Below are 27,500 nucleotides of genomic sequence, written 5' to 3' on the forward strand. Positions count from 1 at the left end.
TACCACATATTATAGAACAAAACAATAAAATACAGTACAGCACAATACAGTGCAACACAGAGTGCAATACAATACAATACAGTACAATACAGAGCAACAGAGTACATCGTAATACAATGCAAAACAAAACAATGCAGTATGATACAGTACAACAAAATACAATACGACGCAATACCATGTCATGCAAAACAATGTGGAGTGATGGCCTAGAGGTAACACGTCCGCCTAGGAAGCGAGAGAATCTGAGCACGCTGGTTCGAATCACGGCTCAGTCGCCAATATTTCCTCCCCCTCCACTAGACCTTGAGTGGTGGTCTGGACGCTAGTCATTCGGATGATATGATAAACCAAGGTCCTGTGTGCAGCATGCTTTTACCACACGTAAAAGAACCCACGGCAACAAAAGGACTGTCTGTGGCAAAATTCAGTAGAAAAATCCACTTCGATAGGAAATACAAAATAAAACTGCACGCAGGAAAAAAATACCAAAAAATGGATACGGAGCTAGCTCTCAGTGTAGCGACGCGCTCTCCCTGGGGAGAGCAGCCCGAATTTCACACAGAGAAATTTGTTGTGACAAAAAAGAGAAATACAAATACAAATACAATACAATGAAATCAACAGTGTAGTCAGTGGACAGACCACTCTCAACACACAACCAAAGCGCAAGCAGCAAACACAAAAGAAGACTGCACAGACTTCTTCTCTTGCATTTTTATTCCGTTTCTTGAGAAACAAACCATAATTCAGAGTTATCACTGATACTAGTTAAGAGAGAGAGACAGAGAACTTCACACATATAACAGTGGACTGACTGAGGTGTCCTGAAGATGGGTGAAAACCAAAGGGAAAAAAAAAGTTGGCAGGAGCTAGACAAGAATGATTCATCAGAAACATTTCCACCATCACCATCATTTTCATGGACTGGAGTGGCTTCTGGACATTGGCATGTATATACATATGCATACACACAAACATATATATATATATACACCCTTTCCATAAAGAGTTTATTCCTATCAGCCGAAGTAACAAAATCACTCACAACCAGAAAAAGTAGTTGGAACGGGCTGAAAGGAAGATGGGGGTGAGGTGAGGGATGGGAGATACAGTGACAAAATGGAATATATTTATATATATATATATATATATATTTATATATATATTGATAATTTTGAATCCAGCATCTCCACAAGTCACTTTATCGTGATAACAAACAGAAAGAAGAAGAAAAAAAAAAGTCCTTTCAAAGCAAGGGAAGTAACAGAGGTGATAGTTTCACTTGAAGACCAGACATGCTTTCCACATGCAATGATCAACAGCTTGCTTTTCCTTTTGTCACCCCTCCCACCTCTTCCTAATCCTTCCTGTTCACATTCATGCACATGATCTCAAGAAACTACATGAGCTTTATCATCATCAATATGTCACATTTGGAAATTATTGGCAAGGTATTGTTTACAACAGACGGTTTCATCAAGTGCAAAATTTGTGTCAAGCACGCCGAGACAGACTGAAATGTAAGGATTTAGAGCACCGCCAGCCAAACACTGCCTACAGTGATGCGCGCACACCAATTACTTGCTTCTACAAAACTGAGAAGACGAAAAGAAAAATGGAATATCCAAAAAGAATGAAACTAATGTTACAAAAATCCCCATTTCAAACAATTCTCAGATATGAGACATGAGACTTTGGCAAGTCTAAAGATGGGAGCAGAATTGAAAATCCAATGTGTGATTCCCCACATGATTCTAGAATTAGATTTCTTTTTTTGTCTTTTCTTTTTCTTTCTGTTTTTTTTTTTCTTTTGTTTTTGTCATGCATGATGATCTGTTGTTTGTCAACAGGATATGATGATTTTTTTTTCAAATCTATTACTATCAAAACACACTTTTTTTGACAAAAACAGGTATTAAATTCCATACACGACATGACACAGAAAACAATGACACAGACCACTGCTATCTACCATGAAATACTTGTCAAAATAGTGTTACAAAGATCCATTTCCCTCCATTCATAATTCTTGGCACACATGTATTTTATGTGTAAGTGATGCAGCTTCTTTCTTCTTTCTCTTTTTTTGGGGGCAGGGAGCTTGTGGGGGGAGTGGGGGGGGGAATATCAGGGCCCATAAGACCAGTAATTCCAAAATCTAAACATTTGATTGACATGTTTAAAAGCAGGGTGAACAGTTCTAGCAACCTACTGGACGGATGTGGAGGAAATGGATGCAGAAGGTGGATAATGTTTCAACGGTTTACTTCAAAAACTAATGCTTTTGAATTTAGACTTGTTTATCTGTAGCATTTATAATATGTAATCATAAAAAGATTTTTTTTTTCCAGAATCTAATTTAAGTGTGATTGGCAGAGACAGAATGAAACGGTGTATATGTGAGATACATTGCCCGCCCCATTTTCAGATTAAATGATAATGAAGAAGAAAATGGAAATGACTGACTTTAGAAGAGTGGGTGAATAACAAACATGCTGGCAGTTTTGTTTTTTGGTTTGTTTTTTTTTGGGGGGTGGGGGGTGGGGGTTGTTGTTGTTGCTGTTGTGTTGCTGTTGTTTTTTTTATAACACATAAAGAATTGTCCAAATCAATCAGCTTCAAATACTTACAGCCCAGTTTCCAATATTACAGACTTTTTTTTTCTTTTTCTTTTTTTTAAATATGTGAGCCAAAAACAAAAACAAATGATCAGATTAAGAATTAATGGTTTAAGACAGTTTCTGTCAAAATCAAATCTCAATGTGGCGATGCTTTTTGGAGGGGGGGGGGGTGTGATGGGTGGGAAGGGAAGAGTGCCTGGAGGGTCAAATCTTTGCATATGACCTACGTGACAACTGCTCTCTTTGTTGCATAATTATATCAAAATAAATGTTACAGACTTCCATGACATGATACAATACATCATGCCGTAGTCTGGATGTATGGGTTCTAAATCAAGGTTTGGTTTCTGTAAGTCGGCGTCACATTCACTCTGCTTCCACACAGACAGCAGCTTCACTTTGCTATCTTTTTTTTTTTCTTGATATCTTTAGCTAAGGTGCAGGTTTACCAATTTTTCATCTTGTGCACCTTTTATGTGAAACTGTTGAAACCTGCATGTGCTGAAAAACACAACATTTGAAATAGGTCTTATCCTTTCCACTCTCATAAAACAATGTTTTAATGCCCTTCCATTCACTCTAACTCATGCTTGAATGCTGGCATTGATTAGCTTGTGTGACATCAGTACAACTGCATACATGGTGGGGGGTAAAAACGGTCATACATGTAAAAGCCCACTAACATATACAAGTGGACATGGGAGTCACTGTCCACAAACATAGAAGATGATCACATGGGAACATTGTCACAGGACTATGTTCATAGGAAGGGATTCTAGTAACATGGAACATGACCTTCATTTATAGAAAGTGCTTCCGATTCCATAGGTAAGTTAGTTTCGTTTTGGGAATTCAACCTCATTGCGCGTGTGTGTGCATGTAGGTGTGTGCACACGCATGCGTGCACATGAGAGAAAGAGAGAGAGAATGTATTACCTGATAGCTGGGATGAATTGCCACACTTCTAAAAAATAACTTTTTTTTTTTTAGGAAGGGGGTGATATGGCTGATCCATATTCCTACACACTCACACAGTCAGGAGGTTGGGAATATTGAAGTGAAGAGAAACAAAGACTTTGGGGAATACAACGCTGTAGAAAATGGATACTGTGCATGCTTTAAAATCTTTCTTCTTTTTTTTCTCATTCCATTTCAGCATTTACACATATGACCTGGATGTGTTTTACTGCATTGGTACGGATATTGTGTGTAAACTGGCCAGTGTTGATATCAGTGAATGAGCATCGCAAGGTCACTAATGTTTTATCGTTTAGCAAGTTTGGTGCTTTTCTTTCCTAAGTGCTTAAAACAATAAAAACAGGCAAAGTTTCTGATAATAACACAGGCTGCTCTGGAGCTGACAATTGAATTACCATTTCAAATGTGACAGAGATGAACTTTCAGTCCTGTGATGAAATTCTGGAGTTCCTGCAGCTTTGGGAAATTCGTCCATTTGATTTTTGCACAAATGAAATAAACAACAAGAGGCAGAGTGTCATGATAAGTGTACACAATGTGAAAAGAAAACCAGCATGCATACACTGCATGTGTTTCACACATACACACAAACACACACACACACAGACTCCAAATGTGTACAATTTGCATTTGACACCTATAATACTTCAATATAAATGAAGAATACTTGTTTTTGTTGTTGTTGTTTTTTTAATTACATTCCACAATGACAAATATTCCACACACAAAAATTAATTAAAATGTATATTATAATTTTTAAAATTTTCAAGTCCTCTGCAAGTACACATACAAAATGTGCCGCCAAACAAATCGATGCACATGAAAGCTGCAGACGCTTTGGCAGACAGTCCAGAACCCATGTAAAGGCATTAGGGAGATGTCTTCACACTGAGGGTTCGGTCAGTTCTGTCAAACATCCTTCTCCGGCCAAACTCACTGTCGCAGTCTATTTTGTACCCTGGTCAGTTTTTACCCCAGGGTAAAAAAAATCTGGCTAGCCCAATTTAACCCAAGGGTATGTGCAACCCCCCCCCCCCCCCCCCCCCCCCCCCCTCTTTCCCCTGCCCCCTTCCCTGATACGTCTTGACCAGCCACAAAGGAACCCAGGAGTCATTCAAAACTAACCCAGGGTAAAACCCAGCATGGGGGCAGTTTGAGGCTGCTGCACCAGGTGACACACAACAGCCATCCATCACCACTGACACTGGTGACACAGATGACATTTCAGGTGATGTCATCATGTATGTATGTATGTATGATAGTCAGTCGTGTCCACTGGGACCACCAGAACAGCAAAGGAGGCATCTGCTATCCTGACTATCTGAGCTAGAATTTTATTATGGTGGAGAGTGTCTTGCCCGGGTTACATCCGCACTCCACTGGCCAAAAGGGTTTTAACTCTCTCCATACGAACGGCGAAAGAGACGACGTTAACAGCGTTTCACCCCAATTACCACCATCAAAATATTACAAGCGGAAGGCTCTTATACTGAAGAGGTGAATGTTGACAAAGAATACCACAATTCTGACGACAGAAGCTAAAGGTTGGGTCATTGAGACACCCACTGAACATCCGAGGGGTCTGTGTAGAGGAGAAGAGAGGGCTGGCCGTACTGAGTGAGTTAAGGCATTCAGCATTGGGATGGTTCCCAAAGGCTAACTAGCCCCCAAGGCTGCAGTACTTAGAGCCAGTGCAATCATCTTGCCTCCTAATTTCAAGTCATAGTCCTTCACAAAAGACTAAGCTGTAAATGATTTCCCAGTGCAGTGGATAAATCATTGATAATACAGCTCTCACTTTGCTGTTGGCCCAACTGTAAGCTAATGTCAGTCTGTGATATACACCGAGCTTTGGGCCTCATCATGTAAGCACCACATATCAGACTCGGGGAGCTTAGATAGAGCTATTATTGCCAGTTCTCTTCCTCTTCAAAACACTTTGCATCCCAAGTTCTGAATTATCCCTTTACCCCTAACACCTGGATGCTTCCGGTCGACAAAGTACTGATTATTTCCATACTGTACTAGTCACATTCAGTATGATTCCATACTGTACTAGTCACATTCAGTATGATTCCATACTGTACTAGTCACATTCAGTATGACTTTCTCAATCAGTTGTAGTTTCACTCAGTGCTTTTAGTTTTTTGTCTTTAGACTCCACATTGTTCATCTATCTCTTCAAACCATTTCAAGGGGACAGAGCGAGCTTTTGATGACGCTGTGTAAATTTTGTGTATGAAGTGTGGCTTCCCCAAAGCAACTCAACCCTGGATCTAAGGGCAAGAAATTAATCATGCACTTTTTTTTTTTTTTAAAGAATGGCCACATATTTTTTTGTATTTTTGTAATGTTGTGTCATTCTGTGTGGTTTTCCGGAAAAAAAATGGACAGATCGGGACGGTAGAAAACTCTGCACTAAACAGACTGAAACTCTCATTTGAGCTTAGCATATGTTTCTGAGGAACAGTGGATGGAGAAAAATGGTAAAAGCCCACATTTTATCAAAGCCTGTTTGGCGCAACCATACATTAAATTCATATCTCCTTCACCCTTCACTTCAATCACTGTTAGCTAATCAACTTTTAAAAGAAGAATATACAGTCACAACGATACTGCCATGCTGCATCACAAGCTGCAGACAGAGATGAAGAAGGTGCGGATATCTCTGAGGTGAACACTGACAATTTACACTACATCCTCCCTTTCCTCATTGAGCTACTCACGCTGCCATCTCCTGTCTGTCATAGCATCAGCATACACACTGGACTGTCTGATAAACATTTATATAATTTGCAGCATATGCAGAATGAGCTGCAGCAAAACATCCACAAGCTATGGACTGTTTGATAAACGTTTATTTTACTTCCAACAAGTGCAGAGTGAAGGAGTTACAGCAAAAAAAATCCACATATATACTTAACTTGTTTGTTCGGTTGCAAATTATACCATATATGATTGATAAATAAAAGTCAACACTGAAAACATAGCACTTCTTCTTAGATATGCTGCTGCTATACATACAGACATATTCATTGACTTAAGAACTGCACATGTGCATTATATACTGTAATTCATGTCTTACACGTCTTAGAAATGTCAGTGTTTACAAAGATTTATAAACACTGCAAATAAGACCAATCTGGATAATCTGCCACTGAGGAGCATGGATGATTGCAAACGATATTTCCCTGAACTGAAGTATGATCACAGAAAAAGAAATGTCTCTCAACTAAAGCGTTGTACTTTGGAACATACAAGTTGGGTACATCATGCACTTACACAGAGACAGAAGATAAGACAGAAGATACTACACATATAGTTAGCTACTTCATTCACAGATACAAAGATGTTTAGGGAATGCTGACCCATCAGAAACTCAAAGCCTGATCAGAACACAGTGACGGAAAGTACACACGTCTGTCCATGACTAGTTTTAGCATCTTGTTCATCTTCATCAATGGTGCCAACAGCACAAACAGTCTGAGAAAAGCACTGCTGGTGTTGCTTATGCGCCTGTGCACATCAACTCTGACTGCTGCAAGCTCAGCCGAAACAAAGAATTATCCTTCACAAGGACTGTAAAAAAATATATATAAAATCAAGATTTGATTTATCTTTGTGCAAGCAAAAAAGTGGCATTTTAAATTTGGTCAGTTGTGAAGAAAACACTGATGGCCAGTGGATGACTTGAAACTGGAAATATCCATAAATTATTGAAACGGCTGCAATGATTTCTTGAACAATGTGGAAGGTGGTTGGTGAAAATGACCTGAAAAATTCAGAACATCTCTAAATCTAAGTCATATCAAAAGATGTTTTAAAGTTTTCAAATGGTAACATTCATTTCAAGGCGATACAACAAACACAGCAATCATTTTCATGTCTAATTTGCTAAATCTACACAAAAAAGAAGAAAAAAAAAAGGAGCCAAAGTTTGAAAAATACATACCTAATTTCAGGTTTAGTCTATCAAGTCTGTCTCGTCAATATTTCAATGCCCGACACTTATGTATTTGGTAGAAAATTCATAATGAGGAAAATCCACCCTTCCAACTGTTTCCATCAGCTCCCCTCTATCCCCCAACCCCCATCAACACTGACTGCATTGCCCTTTCCACTCTGGTTTTTCTCCAGGCCCCCCCCCCCCCCCCCCCTCCCAAAGCCAAACAAAGCAAAAAAAACGAAAGAAAAACCAACAATCCAAATCTCATTCACCTCAAACAACACAGCAGCTTCCGTCCAATTCATTTCACTTTTCAGCAACTTTCCTGTTAAGGATCAAACTATGTCTGTATTTTTTTTCTTTTTTTAAAGTTAATTTTATCATCTCAGTAACTTTGATTCTTGGGGTAACATGGGTTTTAAAAAAAAAAAAGGCAAAAAAGAAAAGCATTTCTGTCCAAGAATCAAAGTGAGAAGCAGTTGTGTTGTTGACCATCCACTTAAAGTCTGGTACAATGGCTGACAAGAAACAGGGATGGCACTAACAGTAACACATCCACCTGACACTTGCAGCAGAATAAGTTCGACATTACTTCATAAAAAGCGGTAACTCTTTGCTAACTCACATCATCTTACAAAACAGGACAAAAGGGCAGGGAACAGGACAAAAGGGCAGGGAACAGGACAAAAGGGCACGGAACAGGACAAAAGGGCATGGATGATATTAAGCTTGGCGGTCAGTCTTCACCTACAGTACAAACCTAGCTGGTGAGACCACAACACTGGGACTTCCCACAATATATACCCAGACTTATTTCTTTATCACTGATAATTGCTCTGCTAACTAAATATCTGTCACTGTCTGGGATCATGAATAATATCTCACTCCCATTGAAGGTCTGCTGGAAATGGGAACAGATGATTTTATTTCAAAACATAAAAATTCTAGTGGCAAGTTTAGTGTTTCTGTTGTTGCTGTCTCTAAAACCCCACACACGATACCTTCTTTTGGGGGAATTGAAAAAAAACTAGTTAGTTTTATATTAACAGGTTTACCTATATCGAAGCCGTAATATCTTGATTCTACAGACAAAATGAAAAAAAAAAAAGTGTAACACAACCATACCCAACTAAAAGCCAAAAAGAAAGAAAGGAATAAAAAAAACACCAAAACAATGTCAAATAAAAAACACACAATATCTATCACTATACAGCAGTTTGTGAACATGGGGCTGTGCTGGGATAAAACTCTTTTTAATATCTGCCATGATGAAACGGAAAACATCCAGTCCAATCATTGACTTTCAACACTCAATATAATTTCCAGAAGATTACTGTGAAAACTTGTAACCCTGCTTTGCACGATTCATGCCTTGGTTTCTGTGCGTCATCTTGACATTGCATACAATGCTCCCCCTGCAGGACTGTGAATATGTTTCTGATACATGTGCTTTGGCAGTTGGGAAAAAAAGATTATTGATATCGTGGGCATCAAGCTGTGAAGAAACAGGCGGACGCTAACAAGCCCACAAATCTGCTGTGTGTGCATTGTTACAGCGTGGTGTGCATCATTTCAAAGCAAGAAGCTCAATACTGGCTCTATCACAAGTGTTGATCATCCAGCAGCTAAGAAATCTCTCACCCAGTTGACAGGTTGTTTTTTTTCTTTCTTTTTTTGTTTGTATTTTCAGTCAGCTATTTTTTCAAGCATACCAGAAGTGGACAAGCACACATTCAATCCTGCCAAAATCCTGCATTCATGTATCACATAATAAGAATGAGAGTTTCAAGAATGATTTAGAGATATGTACTTTAATGATAATCATTATTTTCCAGTTTTGGGGGGAAACAAAAAGAGGTAAAAATAGGTTGAGAGGTAAAAATAAGTTTCAAAATTTAATTTCTATGACTAAGGAACACAGATCTGAGATACTCACACCACCAATGCGACCTCCACTGAAGTAACACTGTTCTCATCACCAACATGAAAATACAGTGGGTGCAATACAAGAGTTCAGAAAATTGTGTCAAGTGCCATCTTCCACTGAGGGCTTCATCTTAAGGCCGCCATGCTAGCAAACGCAAAACACTTCATTTCACACGCCTCCCCCCAACCCCTTCCCCTTAAGTGCCTCACTAGAAATTCATTTCCATTTAACATGACCTAACCACACAGAAACCAATCCTCATCCATTTCTTGTCATTACAGGGACCTCCCGTAAGTATCAATTTACACGAGTATTAACCACAAAAACTGAATAAGTAAATGAGGAGACGTTCTGAATGATCAGTCATTAAAAAAGACAAAGATATTAACAGCCAGTGACTATTTACCGCAAAAAGAAAGATCACGCAAAGCAGGTCACTCGGTGACAGGTGACTCAGTACCCAGGATTCGAGCAACACATGCACAAACACACTCCCTCATCTGACTGCGGGCCCCTGCTGCTGCACAAGCCTCCGCTTCCTTACCAGTTCACTCCAAAAATAACTTACATTCACCTTCCGTTTTTTTATCACCCAAACATACTCATCATTGTCACACAAAGACTCAACACTCCGTTTCCGCAGTACACACTGATTTCTGTCTGTCTCCAGAAAGATTCTTTTCCAGCATAGAAGTATCACAACTGGCAGGCAGAAGTTCAGTGATTTTTGCTCTCAGCTTCACAAAGATTCGTTTCCAGCATATAAACTGCAGGCAGAATATTCAATGACTAAACACAGAAGGGTGTTGACGACCGGCTAGTGGGCCCCACCCACACAGCAAGGACCAGTCAGCTCAACGTGAACCGGGCTGTGTGTGGATCAATCTGCTGTGCTCTTGTCTTTGAGATTGTCGTTTCTCCAGTTTCACATCACCACAGTCCCACCAACTGCTCCTCATAGTGAGAGTTCAAACAGGACCACAGTCAGCTTGTCTTTGTAGATTATAAGTATAGTACAGACTTTCTGACACAACATTTTTCTTCACAATGGTCGACATATATGCACCATCGCTTTTCACTCACAAGGGTTCAACAGTCACACACTTATTGCTCCTGCATCTACAATACATCCCATCAAAGCAGTGTTCAAGTAGGACAACTCCCCAAACTTCACGGTATCACAGCTGTTTCAGTCTTCCGCCACCTAGTCTAGTTCAGCCACGTTCCAAGCTATGCGGGACTGCTGTTAACATCATCTGAAGAGCTTTCCACTGATCATCAACATCTATACAGAAGCGTGAAAGACATACGCTGTGATCCAGTGCCAACCAGCAACACGAAGCACCATCAGCCTCCGTCAGTGCGTTCTCTATTCTCTGGCAAGGTCTTCACCGACACAAAAACATGACATCACTGCCTGCTCTGTGCTGCCAACAGCGTATACAGTGTTTTATGACACTTGTGTCATACAGACAGTATCATCTGCCAACCTCTTTCATTTTCTGCTTCTATTTTTCATAACAGCAAAGCTGATGTTTAACAGTTTATTCATAAAAAACAAAAGTGGTGCTTACCAAAAACTTGCGCGATTTATTCATGACACAAACTTTGTTTGGTGCATTAATATGTATATACTTATATTTCAAATCTGTGTTTAACTATCGTTTGGGTGTTTCAATTTGAATGATACTTTACTTTTTAAAACAGCATGACAGTGGCACAATACACAATACTGAAAGCCCTGAAATCTATGAATCTACCAGAACATTTTCAGTATGGAGGAACCAATATTTTAGGGGTATTTTTCTTGAGAGGTAACAACAAAATATACATACTTAATTCTACAAGATGTGAAAGAACAGTGACCCCCTGGTGCTAAAAAGACTTAAACAACAGAAGAGCACAGATGTGTGCACGGTCTTTATCATCTGATCTTTCAACTTCACACTCAGTGTTGAACACTTACGTAGCTGCTTACAAGGAAGACATACGCACGACTCAGAATTGGCTGGTATTTCACTGGTGAGCTAAATTCAGGTGGCGGTTGAGGAGTCTTTCTCCAACTGGCGCGCAGGCACTGCACGCAGATGTGTCTGGGTCAAAGATCAACTGCTCTCACATCCTGTTGCTGTCTTCCTCCACAGCATCTGCGGCAAACCTATTATCACAGTCTTCAAGTACCAAGTTGGCTATTTCATTCAGGTCAAAGTCATTGTCGTTCTCCTCCTCCAGGTTCAACGTTTCTTCTTCCGTGCTGAGGTCTTCATAGGGTGGCCCGCTCTCAGAGCTGAATATATACTGCTCCTCATAGTCCTCGAAGTTGTCATCGTAGAGGTTTTCAGAGTCTGCGTTCTCCTCGCAGGCGGAGGGGTCTTCATCTTCAGCGCTGGCCCGTTCCTCCACAAAGCCGTTCATAACGACGTCGGTCTGATCGTCGCTGTCACTGCTGCTGCTGGTGGCAGTGGTGGTGGGGTGTGAGGAGGAGGAGGCGGTGGCCGCGGCAGTCGTGGTGGAGGTGGTCTCATTGTTGTCTCCCCACATGTTGGAGCCAAGCTGCACCTCGTCCTGGGAGGTGAGCATCTGGATGTTCACCACGCTCACCATGTCGTCGTAGTGATGTTCCAGGTCCGCGTTCTCCTCCTCCTCCCCGTCCTCGCCCCCCGAGTTGTTGTCGTTGTTGTCGTCGTCCGCGTCCTCGTAGGAGTCCCACTCGCCCAGGTCCTGGGCGATGCGGCGGTAACGGCTCTCTCGCAGCACCCCTTTGGCGCGCTGGGTCTTGGGGTGCTCGGGGCCCAGGATCTCCTCAGACACCCGTGCCCACCGTTTGAAGTAGGTGTAGGCCTTGCGGTAGTCCTTGTTGTCTTCGTACACGATGCCAATGTTGATGTAGAGGCGGGAGGTGAGGATGTGGTATTCCCCGTACATCTGCATGCACAGCTCCATGGCACTGTTGTACAGCTGAAACCACACACCGCTCTTCTTAGTGCACTTACCCCTATGTTAGTGTTAAAACAGAGTAATATTATTGGTCTTCTTAGTGCACTTACCCCTATGTTAAGGCCCAAAACTCGGCTTATTTCACAGATTGACATAAGTTTACATTTGGGCCAACAGCAAAGTGAGAGCTGTATTATCAATGGTTTCTCCAGTCAATGGGAAGTCATTTACAGCTTAGTCTTTTGTGAAGGACTATGACTCTCAAACTAGGAGGCAAAATTGCACTGGCTCTTAGTGCTGCAGCCTTGTGGGCTAGTTGGCCTTTGGGAACCATCCCAACGCCGACTGTCCTAAAACCCTCTTGGCTGAGAGAGTGGGGATGTACTTGGGCAAGACACTCTCCACTATAATCAAATTCTAGCCCAAATAGTCGGAACAGCAGTTGCCTCCTCTGCTGTTCTGATGGTCATTGTTGGACACGACTGACTATCATATACCTCTATGTTAGTGTTAAAACAGAGTAATATTATTGGTCTTGTTAGTGAACTTACCTCTATGATAGTGTTAAAACAGTAATAATATTGCTTTTTTGTTAGCGCACTTACCTCTATGATAGTGTTAAAACAGTAATAATACTGCTTTTTTGTTAGCACACTTACCTCTATGGTAGTGTTAAAACAGTAATAGTACATTTATTTACACGGATTCTCCATAGCACTGTAGTACACTGAAACCACACCGCTCTTGTTAGTGTACTTACTTCTATGACAGTGCTAAAACAGTCATAATTTACTTACACTGATGCTACAAGGCACTGTTGAACATTTGAAACCAGACCCCTCTTGTGTGTGGACTCACCTCTGTGATTGTGTTAAAACAGTAACAATACATTTACTTCACTGATACTCCAAGGCACCGTAGTACAGCTGAAACCAGACCGCTCTTGTTTGTGCACTTACCTCTATGACAGTGTTAAAACAGTAACAATACATTTACTTACACTGATGCTGCAAGACACTGTTGAACAGTACAACTGAAGTAATCACAAGGTTAAAACAGTAAACATATCTCTATTTATACTGATGCTCTATGGGCACCAGACTGCTCTTGTTAGTGCGTTTACTTCCCCACTGAAGTAACAATAGTGTTAAAACAGTAATCATATGTTATTTGCACTGTTAAACAGCAGCTTCCATGATAGTGTTAAAACAGTAATCATACGTTATTTGCACTGTTAAACAGCAGCTTCCATGACAGTGTTGAGTCATCATAAGTTACTTTTACTGTTTAACAGCAGCTTCCATGATAGTGTTAAAACAGTAATCATATGTTACTTGAACTGTTAGTGTTAAACGGCAGCTTCCATGATAATGTTAAAGCAGTAATCATACGTTACTTGAACTGTATAACAACAGCTTCCATGATAGTGTTAAAGCAGTAATCATATGTCACTTTTATTGTGGAACAACAGCTTCCATGATAGTGTTAAAACAGTAATCAGATAGTGTTAAAGCACTAATCATGTTACTTGAACTGTTAAACAGCAGCTTCCATGATAGTGTTAAAGCAGTAATCATATGTTATTTGAACTGTATAACAACAGCTTCCATGATAGTGTTAAAGCAGTAATCATACATTACTTGAACTGTATAACAACAGCTTCCATGATAGTATTAAAACAGTAATCATACGTTACTTGAACTGTTAAACAGCAGCTTCCATGCTAATGTTAAAACAGTCATCATATGTCACTTTTACTGTGGAACAACAGCTTCCATGATAGTGTTAAAACAGTAATCAGATAGTGTTAAATCATGTTACTTGAACTGTTAAACAGCAGCTTCCATGACAGTGTTAAAACAGTAATCATACGTTACTTGAACTGTTGAACAGCAGCTTCCATGTCAATGTTAAAACAGTAATCATACGTTACTTGAACCGTTAAACAGCAGCTTCCATGTCAATGTTAAAACAGTCATCATACGTTACTTGAACTGTTAAACAGCAGCTTCCATGTCAATGTTAAAACAGTAATCATACGTTACTTGAACTGTTAAACAGCAGCTTCCATGTCAATGTTAAAACAGTCATCATACGTTACTTGAACTGTTAAACAGCAGCTTCCATGTCAATGTTAAAACAGTCATCATACATTACTTGAACTGTTAAACAGCAGCTTCCATGTCAATGTTAAAACAGTCATCATACGTTACTTTTACTGTTAAACAGCAGCTTCCATGTTCATGTTAAAACAGCAATTATATGTTATCTGAACTGTTAAACAGCAGCTTCCATGATAATGTTAAAGCAGTAATCATACGTTACTTGAACTGTATAACAACAGCTTCCATGATAGTGTTAAAACAGTAATCATACGTTACTTGAACTGTATAACAACAGCTTCCATGATAGTGTTAAAACAGTAATCATACGTTACTTTTACTGTTAATCAGCAGCTTCCATGATAGTGTTAAAACAGTAATCATACGTTACTTTTACTGTTAAACAGAGGCTTCCATGATAGTGTTAAAACAGTAATCATACGTTACTTGAACTGTTGAACAGCAGCTTCCATGTTAATGTTAAAACAGTCATCATATATTATTTGTACTGTTAACCATTGGTGTACATGTACTGATTTAGTACATGTGTATGGGTATAGTACATAAGTATAAATATAAGTAACTACACAAACAATATGAGCAGTACGTAAACCTGTTTGCATGCATGCACGTAAACATGTATGTGTTGTTATGTTCCAATGTCAGTATCACTTTGTTTTGCACATGCACACACACACACACACACACACACACACACGCACACGGTGATTGGTGCACACACACACACACACACACTCTCTCTCTCTCCCCCTGTCTCTCCCTCTATCACACTGACTGACTGATGCGTGCACACATACACATACATCCAACAGTTAACACATTACCCAACACACACATAACTTAAGGTGGAGAGACTGTAAACTGATGGCTCCAGATCAACCCACCTTGAGCTGTTCCATACTGCCACGTCGTGCCAGAACGCCTTTGGTCATCAGGGCTTCTGCATAGTGACCCATGTCGTTCAGCTGTCACAATCAGAATAACTTCATCATCTCAGCAAGAAGAGAGTAAATATGTGAAGTCTTCAATACATACAGATCACCAACCGAACAGTAAAATTTGGCACACCACATATTCAACAGAAACACATACAATTGACTCACAGGAAACAAGCTGGACTGAAACATTACTTTTCCATAATTCAACCCACACAAAGACATGTGCGCGCGCACATACACACACACACTCACACACAATGCAACAGATTTTGAAAAAATCAAAACAATTTTTTTTTAATCATGAATTAAAGAAAAAGGGGGTGGGGGGCAGCAGTCCTCCCTGAAGCACTCACCTCCATGAAGATCTTGAGGGCGCGGTCAATGTACTTGTTTCCCTCGGCGATGGCGGCGGCTCCAGTCAGCTCCGGCCCTGCCCCACAGGCGTCCCAGCTCTCCATGTTGAAGGCCAGCTTCATCAGACTCATCGCCAGCTTGAACTGATTACAGCCAGGACAGAGAGAACCCATTGTGCAAAGTGTCCTGGTTCATATCTGCTGTCTGTGGAACTGTCTTGGTGTATATGTATGTATGTGCAAGAGTGATGGCTCACATTTGGAATCTGTAAAATTGTGCATACACACACAAACAACATAAGAAAGACTAATTCGCCTACTTCTGTTTCCATCCATGTTAAGTTTAAACCAAGTTAAAAACACTGGTTTCCTTCAGACACTGGAAAAGAGCATCGGAAGGGACATCCCAAAAATATGACAGATAATATTCAAAGCTAAATACAACAGATACAGGTTTATGCCAAGGCTCAGCCTGTCAACACAGTGAAACCAAAGCACAATCAAGAAAGCCTGCAAGTGTGATATGCATGACAGTGAATACCAATCAGGTCAAAAACCATCCAATGACCTTTAACTGCACAGACAAAACTCTGTCAACCTGAAATACCCACTCTGTGATAGTTGCCAGGTAAGGTTTTTCTGATGGCAATGGATTTGCGGCCATAGTAGATGGTTTTCTTCAGGTCCGGAACTTGACAAGGAGACACAAAGTCATTCAGCTTCAACTTCTGCAAAGTCCACACAAGACAAGCACTGGTCAAAACGTGTCCCTACCAAAGTACCACACAGCTTGACATGATGAAACAAGCATGATTATTGATTGATGTGGATACTAATATAGCGCTTTACATACACGGGGACATTTGCACCACGGGCTGCCTACCTGGGTAGAGCCGACTGACGGCTGCCACTGGGCGCTCATCATTCATTTCCTGTGTCATTCAATCAGATTTCAGACGCACAGGCATACACACTCAGACAGACATGTAACATTTTACATGTATGACCGTTTTTATTTATTTACCCCGCCATGTAGGCAGCCATCTCCGTTTTCAGGGGTGTGCAAGCTGGGTATATTCTTGTTTCCATAACCCACCGAATGCTGACATGGATTACAGGATCTTTAACGTGCGTATCTGATCTTCTGCGTGCGCATACACACTAAGGGGGTTCAGGCACTAGCAGGTCTGCACATATGCTGACCTGGGAGATTGGAAAAATCTCCACCCTTTACCCACCAGGTGCACCGAGATTCGAACCCAGGACCCTCAGATTGAAAGTCCAGCGCTTTAACCATTCGGCTATTGCACCCGTCAATGATTATGACAGAACCATCAAGTGCCCATGCACTTTTTCTCCTGAATTTTACCAACATACTTGATCTCATGGATGTGTATACACACAAAGGGGGTTAAGGTTCAAGCAGACAGGTAGTTTCTTCTGAATTTTACCAACATATTTGATCTCATGAATGTGTATACACACAAAGGGGTTAAGGTTCAAGCAGACAGGTAGTTTCTTCTGAATTTTACCAACATATTTGATCTCATGGATGTGTATACACACAAAGGGGTTAAGGTTCAAGCAGGCAGGTACGTACAGACTTATCGCTGTAAAAAATATTTCCATAATATAAACTGACAGATTTCAAACATATCTGTTGGGTAAATGGAATTGTTCTACTTTCAGTAGCACTTAGCAGCTGTTGTTTATGTCCATTTTTCATACTCAGTGCAAAAACCTCAATGATGGTAGGTAGAGTAATTGGTGCTGATTATGCTGCTTTCTAGGACACGTTTTATCATGTTTCAGGCAGATAATAAAACAGCTACCTTCAAATTTTCTGAAGATCAAGTATGTAAGATAGAAGTCACTCACAAGATCATTTTTCATTCTCCCCTTTACTGAAGTCTGCATGTAGTCTGGGTGCTTATGGGTGGGCAGTTTCTGTGTGTGGATGTGTGCATGTGTGTGTGCGTATGCATACATGTGTGATCTCTCTTTGAAATCACAAAGCTGATGTCATCCTGCTGTTTACAAACATAACCCTGACCTCATCATAGATCATGGACATGAGTGCGTAGAGTTCCACCATACGGTGCGGCCGTGCTCCCAGTTCTTTTTCCTCTATTTTCATGGCAGTCTTCAGGAGTTCCAGAGCCTCATAGTACTTTCCAGCCTGGATCCTGTAAACCAATCAAAAGAGAGTTTGACAACATGAATAAAAAAAGTAAAGATCTTTTCTATCCGGTCAGTAAACATTGGTCACTGGGTAGTTTGCATGTGAAAGAAAGTTTGCGCATAAGTGTATATATGTGTGTCAGAGAGACAGAAAGAGGGGGGGTGGGGGGGGGGGTTAAAATGACACTGCATTTTCTGTGGTTGTTCTTGCTGGTTTGTAAGCAGTACTCTTGTTTTTGTAGGTAAGATAGCATCTGCTGAGCAACACTGTCTTGTAAAGACAACTGTGACATGATTAATAAATAGTGTAAAATTTGCATTGTTGTATCATGACAGATTGTCATCTTGTGCATAAGTGTACATATATGTGTGAGAGAGATAAAGAGAGAGAGAGAGAGATAAAACGACACTGCATTTTAGTGGTTGTTCTTGCTGGTTTGTAAGCAGTACAGGAATTTTGGTAGGCCAGTCAGCATCTGCTGAACAACACTGTCTTCACAAAGGCAACTGTGACATTATGATTAATTCTAGCTATGCATCTATATCTTGCATTGGTGTATTATGGCATATCTTGTCATGTTAACAAAATGACGCACTTCAGTATCATGTTCATCCTATTCTCTTTTTTTCTTTTTTTTTTTTTTTGCAGGAAGTAGTGGGAAGAGGGCAGGTTAAACATTTTCCTGTTCTCTTATCTTCTGTAATGTATGCACAGAAACTACAAAGCATTGCTCAAACACTGAGCACAAAGCGTTCACCATTAAGGTAATCATGCTGACAGAGAGAGACAGTACTTCCCCCCCCCCCCCACCCCCCCCCTTTCCAAGAAAGGTTCTTTTCTTTTCAATCAATGCAATACAATCCACATTCAACACATGATGAGAGAAGAACGTAAAAATATTTGACCTTCAATGAAGTCAGCACCACGAATAATGATAACAATGACTACAGTGCATACAAGCTGCATGGACTGACAGCTTACATCAACAATGCAGGATTCGCAATTATACAGTCATGATATAGATATGTATTATTATCATAGCCTGCAAGAATGACTCATAGCTTAATTTCAACAAAGGAGACAGCTCAAAATAAAATGCATGAAAACCACAACTTACACAACACGACAAACTTTTTCATAGCGCAGTGAAACAGCTTCCTCATTCACAGAGTCGTCCTCTTCAAAGTGACTCAGGGCGGAACTGTACATCGCAACCATCTCATCCATTGGCCCCACCTGCAACAATGCCAATGGCATGATTCGTGACCACTCCTGTTGCCACTGGCATCCAGATATGACAGTCCTGTATACACAGCACACTTCTTCAATTTTCACATCCTTGAACCACACCACCCTCTTCGCACAACACACCCCAGCCCTGAACAAACTGACCTTATGGATGGCAAGCAATAATATGTCGTTGAACTCCACCCAGTCTTAAATTCTATGAGAATAAGATTCCATTACTGTTGTTCTTATTCCGGACATTTGTGCATTTATTTCAGTCCATGTGTGCATGTGTGTTTATTTGTATGTATGTGGGCGGGCACACATACATATGATGTGTAGTGTAGTGTAGTGTGTGTGTGTGTGTGTGTGTGTGTGTGTGTGTGTGTGTGTGTGTGTGTGTGTGTTCCAGATGTTTTTCACTTTAGAACTTTTTCCTTTGTAGTATCAGTACAATCACAATCATCTTACAATAAAATGATTGGGACACTATTATGCAATGAGGGCAAAAGAGAGAGACTGATGACTATGATTATGAAAAAAAAATCTAACTGTTTTTAAAATCATTCAGAGAAAAACTGCTGTCAAAAAAAGTCCATGCTGGGCAAAACAAGTGAACCTGTAACTCCTCATCATGAGACCTACTGTCACCAGCAAGACAAAATGTTACCCCACAACCCTCTTCCTTTTCCTCTCCTCGTGTCCACACTGCACAAATAGCCTGATCTCATTTTTACAGTCTACAAGGCACTTCATATTAAAAAATATATATATATTTTCTAAATCTGATTTAAATAATAAACAATGAGCAGCACATTATAAAGCATGAGAAAAATGTAAAACAAAAGTGAAAAAGATGGAAAGTAAAAACCAACTTCATACCTGGAGACAAGATCCAGACAGACTGACCTCATCCATGACTGGGCTATCGGCATGCACACAAGCTTAACACACACTCACATTCAGACAACACTGTCATTTGCTGAATTATAAGAAGTGTGCCACTTTCGAACTATTTCCACAACACTGTCATTTGCTGAATTATAAGAAGTGTACCACTTTTAAACTCTTACCACAACACTGTCATTTGCTGAATCATAAGAAGTGTGCCACTTTCAAACTCTTACCACAACACTGTCATTTGCTGAATCATAAGAAGTGTGCCACTTTCAAACTATTTCCACAACACTGTCATTTGCTGAATTATAAGAAGTGTGCCACTTTCAAACTCTTACCACAACACTGTCATTTGTTGAATGATAAGAAGTGTACCACTTTCAAACTCTTACCACAACACTGTCATTTGCTGAATCATAAGAAGTGTGCCACTTTCAAACTCTTACCAAAACACTGTCATTTGCTGAATCATAAGAAGTGTGCCACTTTCAAACTCTTACTACAACACTGTCATTTGCTGAATCATAAGAAGTGTGCCACTTTCAAACTCTTACCACAACACTGTCATTTGCTGAATCATAAGAAGTGTGCCACTTTCAGACTCTTACTACAACACTGTCATTTGCTGAATCATAAGAAGTGTGCCACTTTCAAACTCTTACTACAACACTGTCATTCGCTGAATTATATGAAGTATGCTACTTTCAAACTCTTAACCCCCAGCCTGACTTCAGACAACAGTCTGAAGAATCTCATGCCTGATAAAAACTGGGGACATTCTCACGACATAGCACAGTAGAAAGTTAAAGGTTCAAGGGGTACCGTGACAGAATAGAATCAGTTTGGCTTCCAGTGTTCCACCAGTGACCAGAGTCTGAGGCCCTGTTTCAGCATGGTGTTGCGCCCTTGGCAAGGGAACTCTCTCCTCTGACTTTCCTCATTCCACCCAGGTGTGAATGGGTACTGACTCTGGTTGGGGAAGGTTCAAAGTAGCCGAGGAGAGGACTGAGCCCCACCTTTCTAAACCAATCCCTGGACACAGTGAATATGATTTCACTGTCCTACGGCTGTGAAAGGCTATGGGACTTTTAATCTTGTAGGGTTTTTTTGGTTTGTTTTTATTAACTTACTGCATTTATTCTGGCCATATACTATGAAGAGTTCCTCTTTGATATGAGTGAACGCTACAGGGTTAACTGCCTACATAATAGGAACTGCGGCTCCTTTCAATTTCTCTGCATAGCGGACAAGTAGTTTGGACAGGACAGGAATCCAGACCCCTTGCCAGAGTCTACACCACTGGGTCACAGTAAAGTATGTGTAATCAAAGAGCAGTTTACTACTTTACTGTCCTTGGGATAAGGTAGGCACTTGACTCCAATTCTCCTCACTCAACCCATGACACGACACCCACACCCACCACCCAGTAACTTCCCCCCTAACCCCCAACCTTGCGCCAGTAGCTGAGCAGCTGCGAGCTGTACTCCTCGTTGTAGAGGCGGTCAAACACAGACCACTGGCTGAGGGCGGCGGAGAGGTGGAAGTGGTCACCAAGACACAGCAGCTGGTGGGGCCACTCCTCTGCCCGCCGCTCCAGGTTGTCGTGGTTCTGGAAGAACTTGGCCAGCAGCAGGTGCCACCAGGTGGACTGCTCTCCCCGCTCGTTGTCCCCACTCTCGCTCATGAAGTACCTGGAACAGTGGAAAACTTGTGTGAGAATCCGGCGTTATAACCATTCGGCTACCGCACCCATCAGTTTGATAATTCATGTGTAAATCTTAATTTGTGTATGAATCTTACTTTGTGGACTTTTGTTAATTCAGAAAGAAATATATTTTCTTTTCTGCTTCCTCAGTACAACTACTACCCTTACACCCAAGGAGTTATGCCTGAAATTTCAAAGTACAAACTGAGTAATATAAAGACAGACCAGAAATCAATAGAGCATAAATTGAGGGCACTGCATTTACAAACTCAAGGGAGGCAATAAACCAAGGAAGGCTACAAGCTGCAGCTGCTTTCAATTTCCCAGCATGGGTGGACCAGCAGTTTGGACAGGACAGGAATCCAGACCCCTGCTAGAGTCTGCACCAGTGGGTCACTGTGCAGTATGTGCAATTAAACGAAAGTTGTTTTTTTTTAAATGAGTAATGAATAAAGTATGAACACAGTGAAGAATCTTACATACCTCTTCCTAACAGCTTTGCTGACAGCACTGTGATAGAAGTCCAGTCGTCCCTCAGTGCTCTCCCCGTACGGACGCAGGTAAGGCTGAAGCCGACTGAAGATCCACTGCCACTTTCGTTCCGACAGCAAGTCACGTTTCTTCTGTTTGCTTTCTTTTTCCTGAGTCTCTTTCTCCTCTACACACACACACACACACACACACACATATACAATTTAACCAATTTCAAATTAACACTCCAAACACAAAATTCCTCATTTAACATCATTCACAATGCAATAACCAGAAGCACAAGTTTATGAACCACTGATGGAAGATCAAAGCTTGAAACATCAGGGCCAAAAAAATTGTATCAAGCACCATACGTTCCTCAGCTCACAAGGTTACTTACTTTTTATTTCTCTCTAATTGCAGGATCCTGCAATCGTTGTATACTGTCTTTGTATCAGAAACACTTCACCTTTTTCTTTGTACAGGGACAGAGGTGTAAGGTCAGAAACACTTCACCTTTTTCTTTGTAAAGGGACAGAGGTGTAAGATCAGAAACACTTTACCTTTTTCTTTGTACAGGGACGGAGGTGTGAGATCAGAAACACTTTACCTTTTTCTTTGTAAAGGGACGGAGGTGTGAGATCAGAAACACTTTACCTTTTTCTTTGTACAGGGACGGAGGTGTGAGATCAGAAACACTTCACCTTTTTCTTTGTACAGGGACGGAGGTGTGAGATTAGAAACACTTTACCTTTTTCTTCATAAGGGGACGGAGGTCGAAGCACACTCTCATCGGCCAGCAGGGCCCGCAACTCTGAGTCAAGCAGTCCAGCAGCGGACGCCTCCAGCAGACACAGGGTGGCCACCAGCAAGTCACCTCCCTCTTCCTTCTCCAACTGAGCCAGCAGCCCGTCCAGAATGCTGCAACATCAAGCAGACCACTCACACACTTTTTTTTTTTTTTTGCTGCCCAGTCATGGGCATGTTTCACTCCCACGCCGCTCATTCCAAGTCCCCCATACACAACCACACCCAGGATCATCTGTCCCAGGCCCAGTATTGGCAGTCCACAAGGAACCATCGATGTTAGGCCACCAAGAGACCACACACAAGAGGAGACCCTGCACTGCTGCTGAGCCACTTTGGTGGTGTTCAGTAATGCCCGTTTTGATTTAATGTATTTTGGACACCTACTAGGCCTCCTACTGACAACAAAATTTGTTAAGTCATGGAGCCAGACAGTGTGAGCATACCCCCTAGAGTGGAGGCCACCACCACATCCCTCCAATGACAGTCCGAGTCCCCCATCAATCTGCCAATTCCACACACCATTCTCCTCCACAACCACTTTGTTTGGTTTTCTTTCCATTCTGTTTCTGCAGCCCTTCCACCACTGTGGCAGAGTTGGTAAGGCGTTGGACTTCTGATCAGTGTTCACCAGTGACCTGAGTTCAAGGCCCTGTTTCAGCACCATGTTGTGTCCTTGGGGAAAGGCACTTTACTCTGATTTTTGCTCACTCCACCCTGACTTTCGGTTGGGAAAGTTTAAAAAGACAGAAAGGAATGGATAGGGCTACACTTTCCTATACCAAGCCCTGAACAGAGTGGGCATTAATTCACAACCCCAATGACTGTAAAATGCTTTAACCTTTAATCACTACCATCAGTTCAGTGGCGTTATGCCCACACTGCTCATCTTTCGTCACCCATAAACAGCCACACTTGGGTTCATCTGCCGTGGTCTAAGGAACACTGAAGACTGTGGCAAGAACTCGCCACAAGCACAGAATTGGAGGAGAAACCAAAACTGAGGTTACCATGAGAGCAAGGCATGTGAGGCATAGCATTTTGGGCAATCTAATCTAAGTGTCTTTGTGGGTGTGTCAATTCATACCAAAGAGCTACACATCTGTTACGCCATGAGATCAACACACTTGTGGGAAAACTTCCCTTCAAGTGTCTGATGCCTGCTCTTATCGCACACTGTGCCTGACAGGGATTACATAATGCTCTGTGATTCATGAACATTTTTCTGCGACTTTTCACTCATTAATACATAAACACAGAACTGTAGACTGGCAAGATTTTGTTTTCAGTCACCAAACCAATATGGTTTCACACACGATTTTTCAGTCTCATTAAAAAGATAAACAAACATTCTAAACTGACTTATGTATGTCTCTCACACATACGCATAAACACTCAAGCATGCACACATGCACGCACGCACACACACACACACATGAAATATAACAAATAAAAAAGTGTGTATTGTGTGAATGGCAGAAACGGGAAGCAATGCTAACAGTTTTCAACAAACCTAAACAGTTGGCAAAAAATTAAAAAGATAAACATTCTAAACTGACTTATGTATGTCTCTCACACATACGCATAAACACTCAAGCATGCACGCATGCACACACACACATGAAATATAACAAATAAAAAAGTGTGTATTGTGTGAATGGCAGAAACGGGAAGCAATGCTAACAGTTTTCAACAAACCTAAACAGTTGGCAAAAAATTAAAAAGATAAACATTCTAAACTGACTTATGTATGTCTCTCACACATACGCATAAACACTCAAGCATGCACACATGCACGCAAGCACACACACACACACGAAATATAACAAATAAAAAAAGTGTGTATTGTGTGAATGGCAGAAACGGGAAGCAAAGCTAACAGTTTTCAACAAACCTAAACAGTTGGCAAAAAACCCTGACCTTAGCAATCCCTCAGGCAGCTCGCTGATCTTATCATCAATGTGTGAATTCTCGTCCAGCCGCCGTAACTCTTCACACACCACTGACAGCCACAGCGGGTTGTCTGACGATTCCTTGGACATCAACTTGCTCATCTGATCTTCGTTCAGCTGCTTTCCGTACCGGTTCAACATTTCAGCTACCATGTTCTGGTTGAGTTGAAAATGAAAAAAGAAAAAGAAAAAATGAATACACATCAAAACAGTTTGTTGTAACACAAACATGTAAATACTAAACAGAGACTTCAACAGTTGCAGACGCTATTCCTCCTAAGTAAATTTACTAACCTCAGAATAATGTTATTTCGCAACTGGTTGAACACGTAAGATTTATCGCAAAAAATCAGAATCAGTTAGACATTAGACGTCTGATCCAGTGTTCACCAATGATCAGAGTTCGACGTCCCATTTCACTGTGGTGCTGTGTCCCCAGGGAAAGGCACTTCACTCCGATTTTCCTCACTCCACCCAGGTGTGAATGAGAACCTGAATTTGGCTGGGCAAGCTGAAAGTGGTGGAATGAAAGGATTGGGCCTCGCAACCCTGTGCCAAGTATACACACAGTGATTATGAATTCACTGCCCCTATCACTGCAAAAGATTATGGTACCTTTGACCTTTTAAAAAAAAAAAATTTTCTTTAATTTTTTTTTTTTTTTTTACAATATGGAAGTGGTGGTAATTTCAAGGCCAGTGGAAGAGGTCACCTTGCGAGACTGCAGGTCGAGAGGGGGTATGGTGACCTCGAGAGGTTTGGTTTCCCGGGCGACCAGTGCCTGGTGCACCGCTGTGTCCTGCACCATCGTCAGAACACACCGCACATGGGGGGCCAGTTTCCTTGGCAACCAGCTGATGACCCGCGCTGCATTCTCCTCTGTGAACTGCAAACAGACCCCAGCAACAGAATTAATCAACTGCAAAAAGAGCAGGCAATACAGTACCAATCAACTGCAAACATAACAGCCAATATATACAAGCAGACAATACAGAATCAATCAACTGCAAAAAAACCCAAAAAAACAAGCAATATAAATACAATCGATTGCAAACAGGCCAAGGATTAAAGAATCAATCAACTGCAAACAAAGCAGACAATATATATACAATCAACAGCAGACAGAGCTGGCAATAATATATACTTACAATCAGCTGCAAACACAGCAGGCAATACAGAATTAATGCGTGCGTGTGTGCATGCCTGTGTGCGTGCGTGCGTGCGTAAGAATAAAAAGGCAGAAAGAAAAGGTAAATGATGGCAAGTATGAGGAGCAAAAATACCCCGCCAAAAACTGCTTGCAGTTTATGCATATATGTAGAAACATAGAAACCATTTTACTGAAACAAAGTTCAGCGCCAGAGCACTGCTCAGGTGCAGGGCTGAGTGAGTCAAAGACCATTCAAACCAGTAACAACTAAAACGACAAAGAAAGGTACCTGGTTGAGGGCGTCGATGAAGATGACGAGAGGCTTGGTGTTGGGGTTGGACAGCATGCTGCAGCACATCATGGAGGCAGAGTCCACCTCCTTGGGCATGTTGTTGTTCTGGGGGTCACACCGTGCACATACATGTATCAGTTTGATATGATGCTTATACAGGACGGGCACAGATTGACTTAAGTCTACAGCTGGGCCAACAGCAAAGTGAGAGCTGTATTATCAATGGTTCCTCCACTGCAATGAGAAATCACTTACAGCGTAGTCTTTTGTGAAGGACTATGACTCTCAAACTAGGAGGCAAAATTGCACTGGCTCTAAGTGCTGCAGCCTTGGGGGCTAGTTGGCCTTTGGGAACCATCCCAATGCCGACTGTACTAAACCCCTCTTGGCCGAGAGAATGGGGATGTAACTTGGGCAAGACACTCTCCACTATAATCAAATTCTAGCCCAGATAGTCAGGACAGCAGTTGGCTCCTCTGCTGTTCTGATGGTCATAGTCAGACACGACTGACTATCATACAGGACGGGCGCAACAGCCAAGTGTTTAAAGCGCTGGACTTTCAATCTGAGAGTCCCGGGATCGAATCCTGGTCACAGTGCCTGGTGAGTAAAGGGTGGAGATTTTTCCGATCTCCCAAGTCAACAGATGTGCAGACCTGTTAGTGCCTGAACCCCCTTTGTGTGTAAACACATGCAGAAGATCAAATACTCATGTTCAAGAACCCGTAACCCATGTCAGCGTTCGGAGGTTTATGGAAACAAGAACATACCCAGCATGCACCCCTCTGAAAATGGAGTATGACTGCCTACATGGTGGGGCAAAATCGATCACACACGTAAAATTTTACCCATGTATATGAGTGAATGTGGAAGTCACAGCCCATGAACAAAGAAGAAGAAGAATACTGGCACCTATCTTCGGTCACAGACCTACCTTAAAGTGCTTTAAAAACAAAAAGTTTCGTTTGTTTGCACAATAGGCTGCCTATCTGGG

At 41.4% G+C, this 27,500-nt stretch overlaps 1 protein-coding gene across 1 annotated transcript in view; it reads right to left on the reverse strand.

The window, feature by feature from the left end:
* Positions 1 to 8,522: 8,522 nt before the first annotated feature.
* Positions 8,523 to 27,500, reverse strand: part of LOC143294698 (TPR repeat-containing protein DDB_G0287407-like) — a 31,243-nt gene continuing 12,265 nt past the window's right edge. The window contains exons 11-22 of the mRNA XM_076606102.1: positions 26,504 to 26,611; positions 25,777 to 25,950; positions 25,033 to 25,220; positions 23,057 to 23,226; positions 22,318 to 22,492; positions 21,580 to 21,820; positions 19,123 to 19,241; positions 17,877 to 18,009; positions 16,435 to 16,551; positions 15,824 to 15,967; positions 15,417 to 15,497; positions 8,523 to 12,430 (exon numbers count right to left, since the gene is read on the reverse strand). Of these exons, the coding sequence (XP_076462217.1) occupies positions 11,588 to 12,430; positions 15,417 to 15,497; positions 15,824 to 15,967; positions 16,435 to 16,551; positions 17,877 to 18,009; positions 19,123 to 19,241; positions 21,580 to 21,820; positions 22,318 to 22,492; positions 23,057 to 23,226; positions 25,033 to 25,220; positions 25,777 to 25,950; positions 26,504 to 26,611 (2,493 nt within the window). The 3' untranslated portion in view covers positions 8,523 to 11,587. The remainder of the gene's footprint in view (positions 12,431 to 15,416; positions 15,498 to 15,823; positions 15,968 to 16,434; positions 16,552 to 17,876; positions 18,010 to 19,122; positions 19,242 to 21,579; positions 21,821 to 22,317; positions 22,493 to 23,056; positions 23,227 to 25,032; positions 25,221 to 25,776; positions 25,951 to 26,503; positions 26,612 to 27,500) is intronic.

The sequence above is a fragment of the Babylonia areolata genome, chromosome 20, assembly GCF_041734735.1.
Source record: "Babylonia areolata isolate BAREFJ2019XMU chromosome 20, ASM4173473v1, whole genome shotgun sequence".
NCBI classification, from domain to species: domain Eukaryota; kingdom Metazoa; phylum Mollusca; class Gastropoda; order Neogastropoda; family Buccinidae; genus Babylonia; species Babylonia areolata.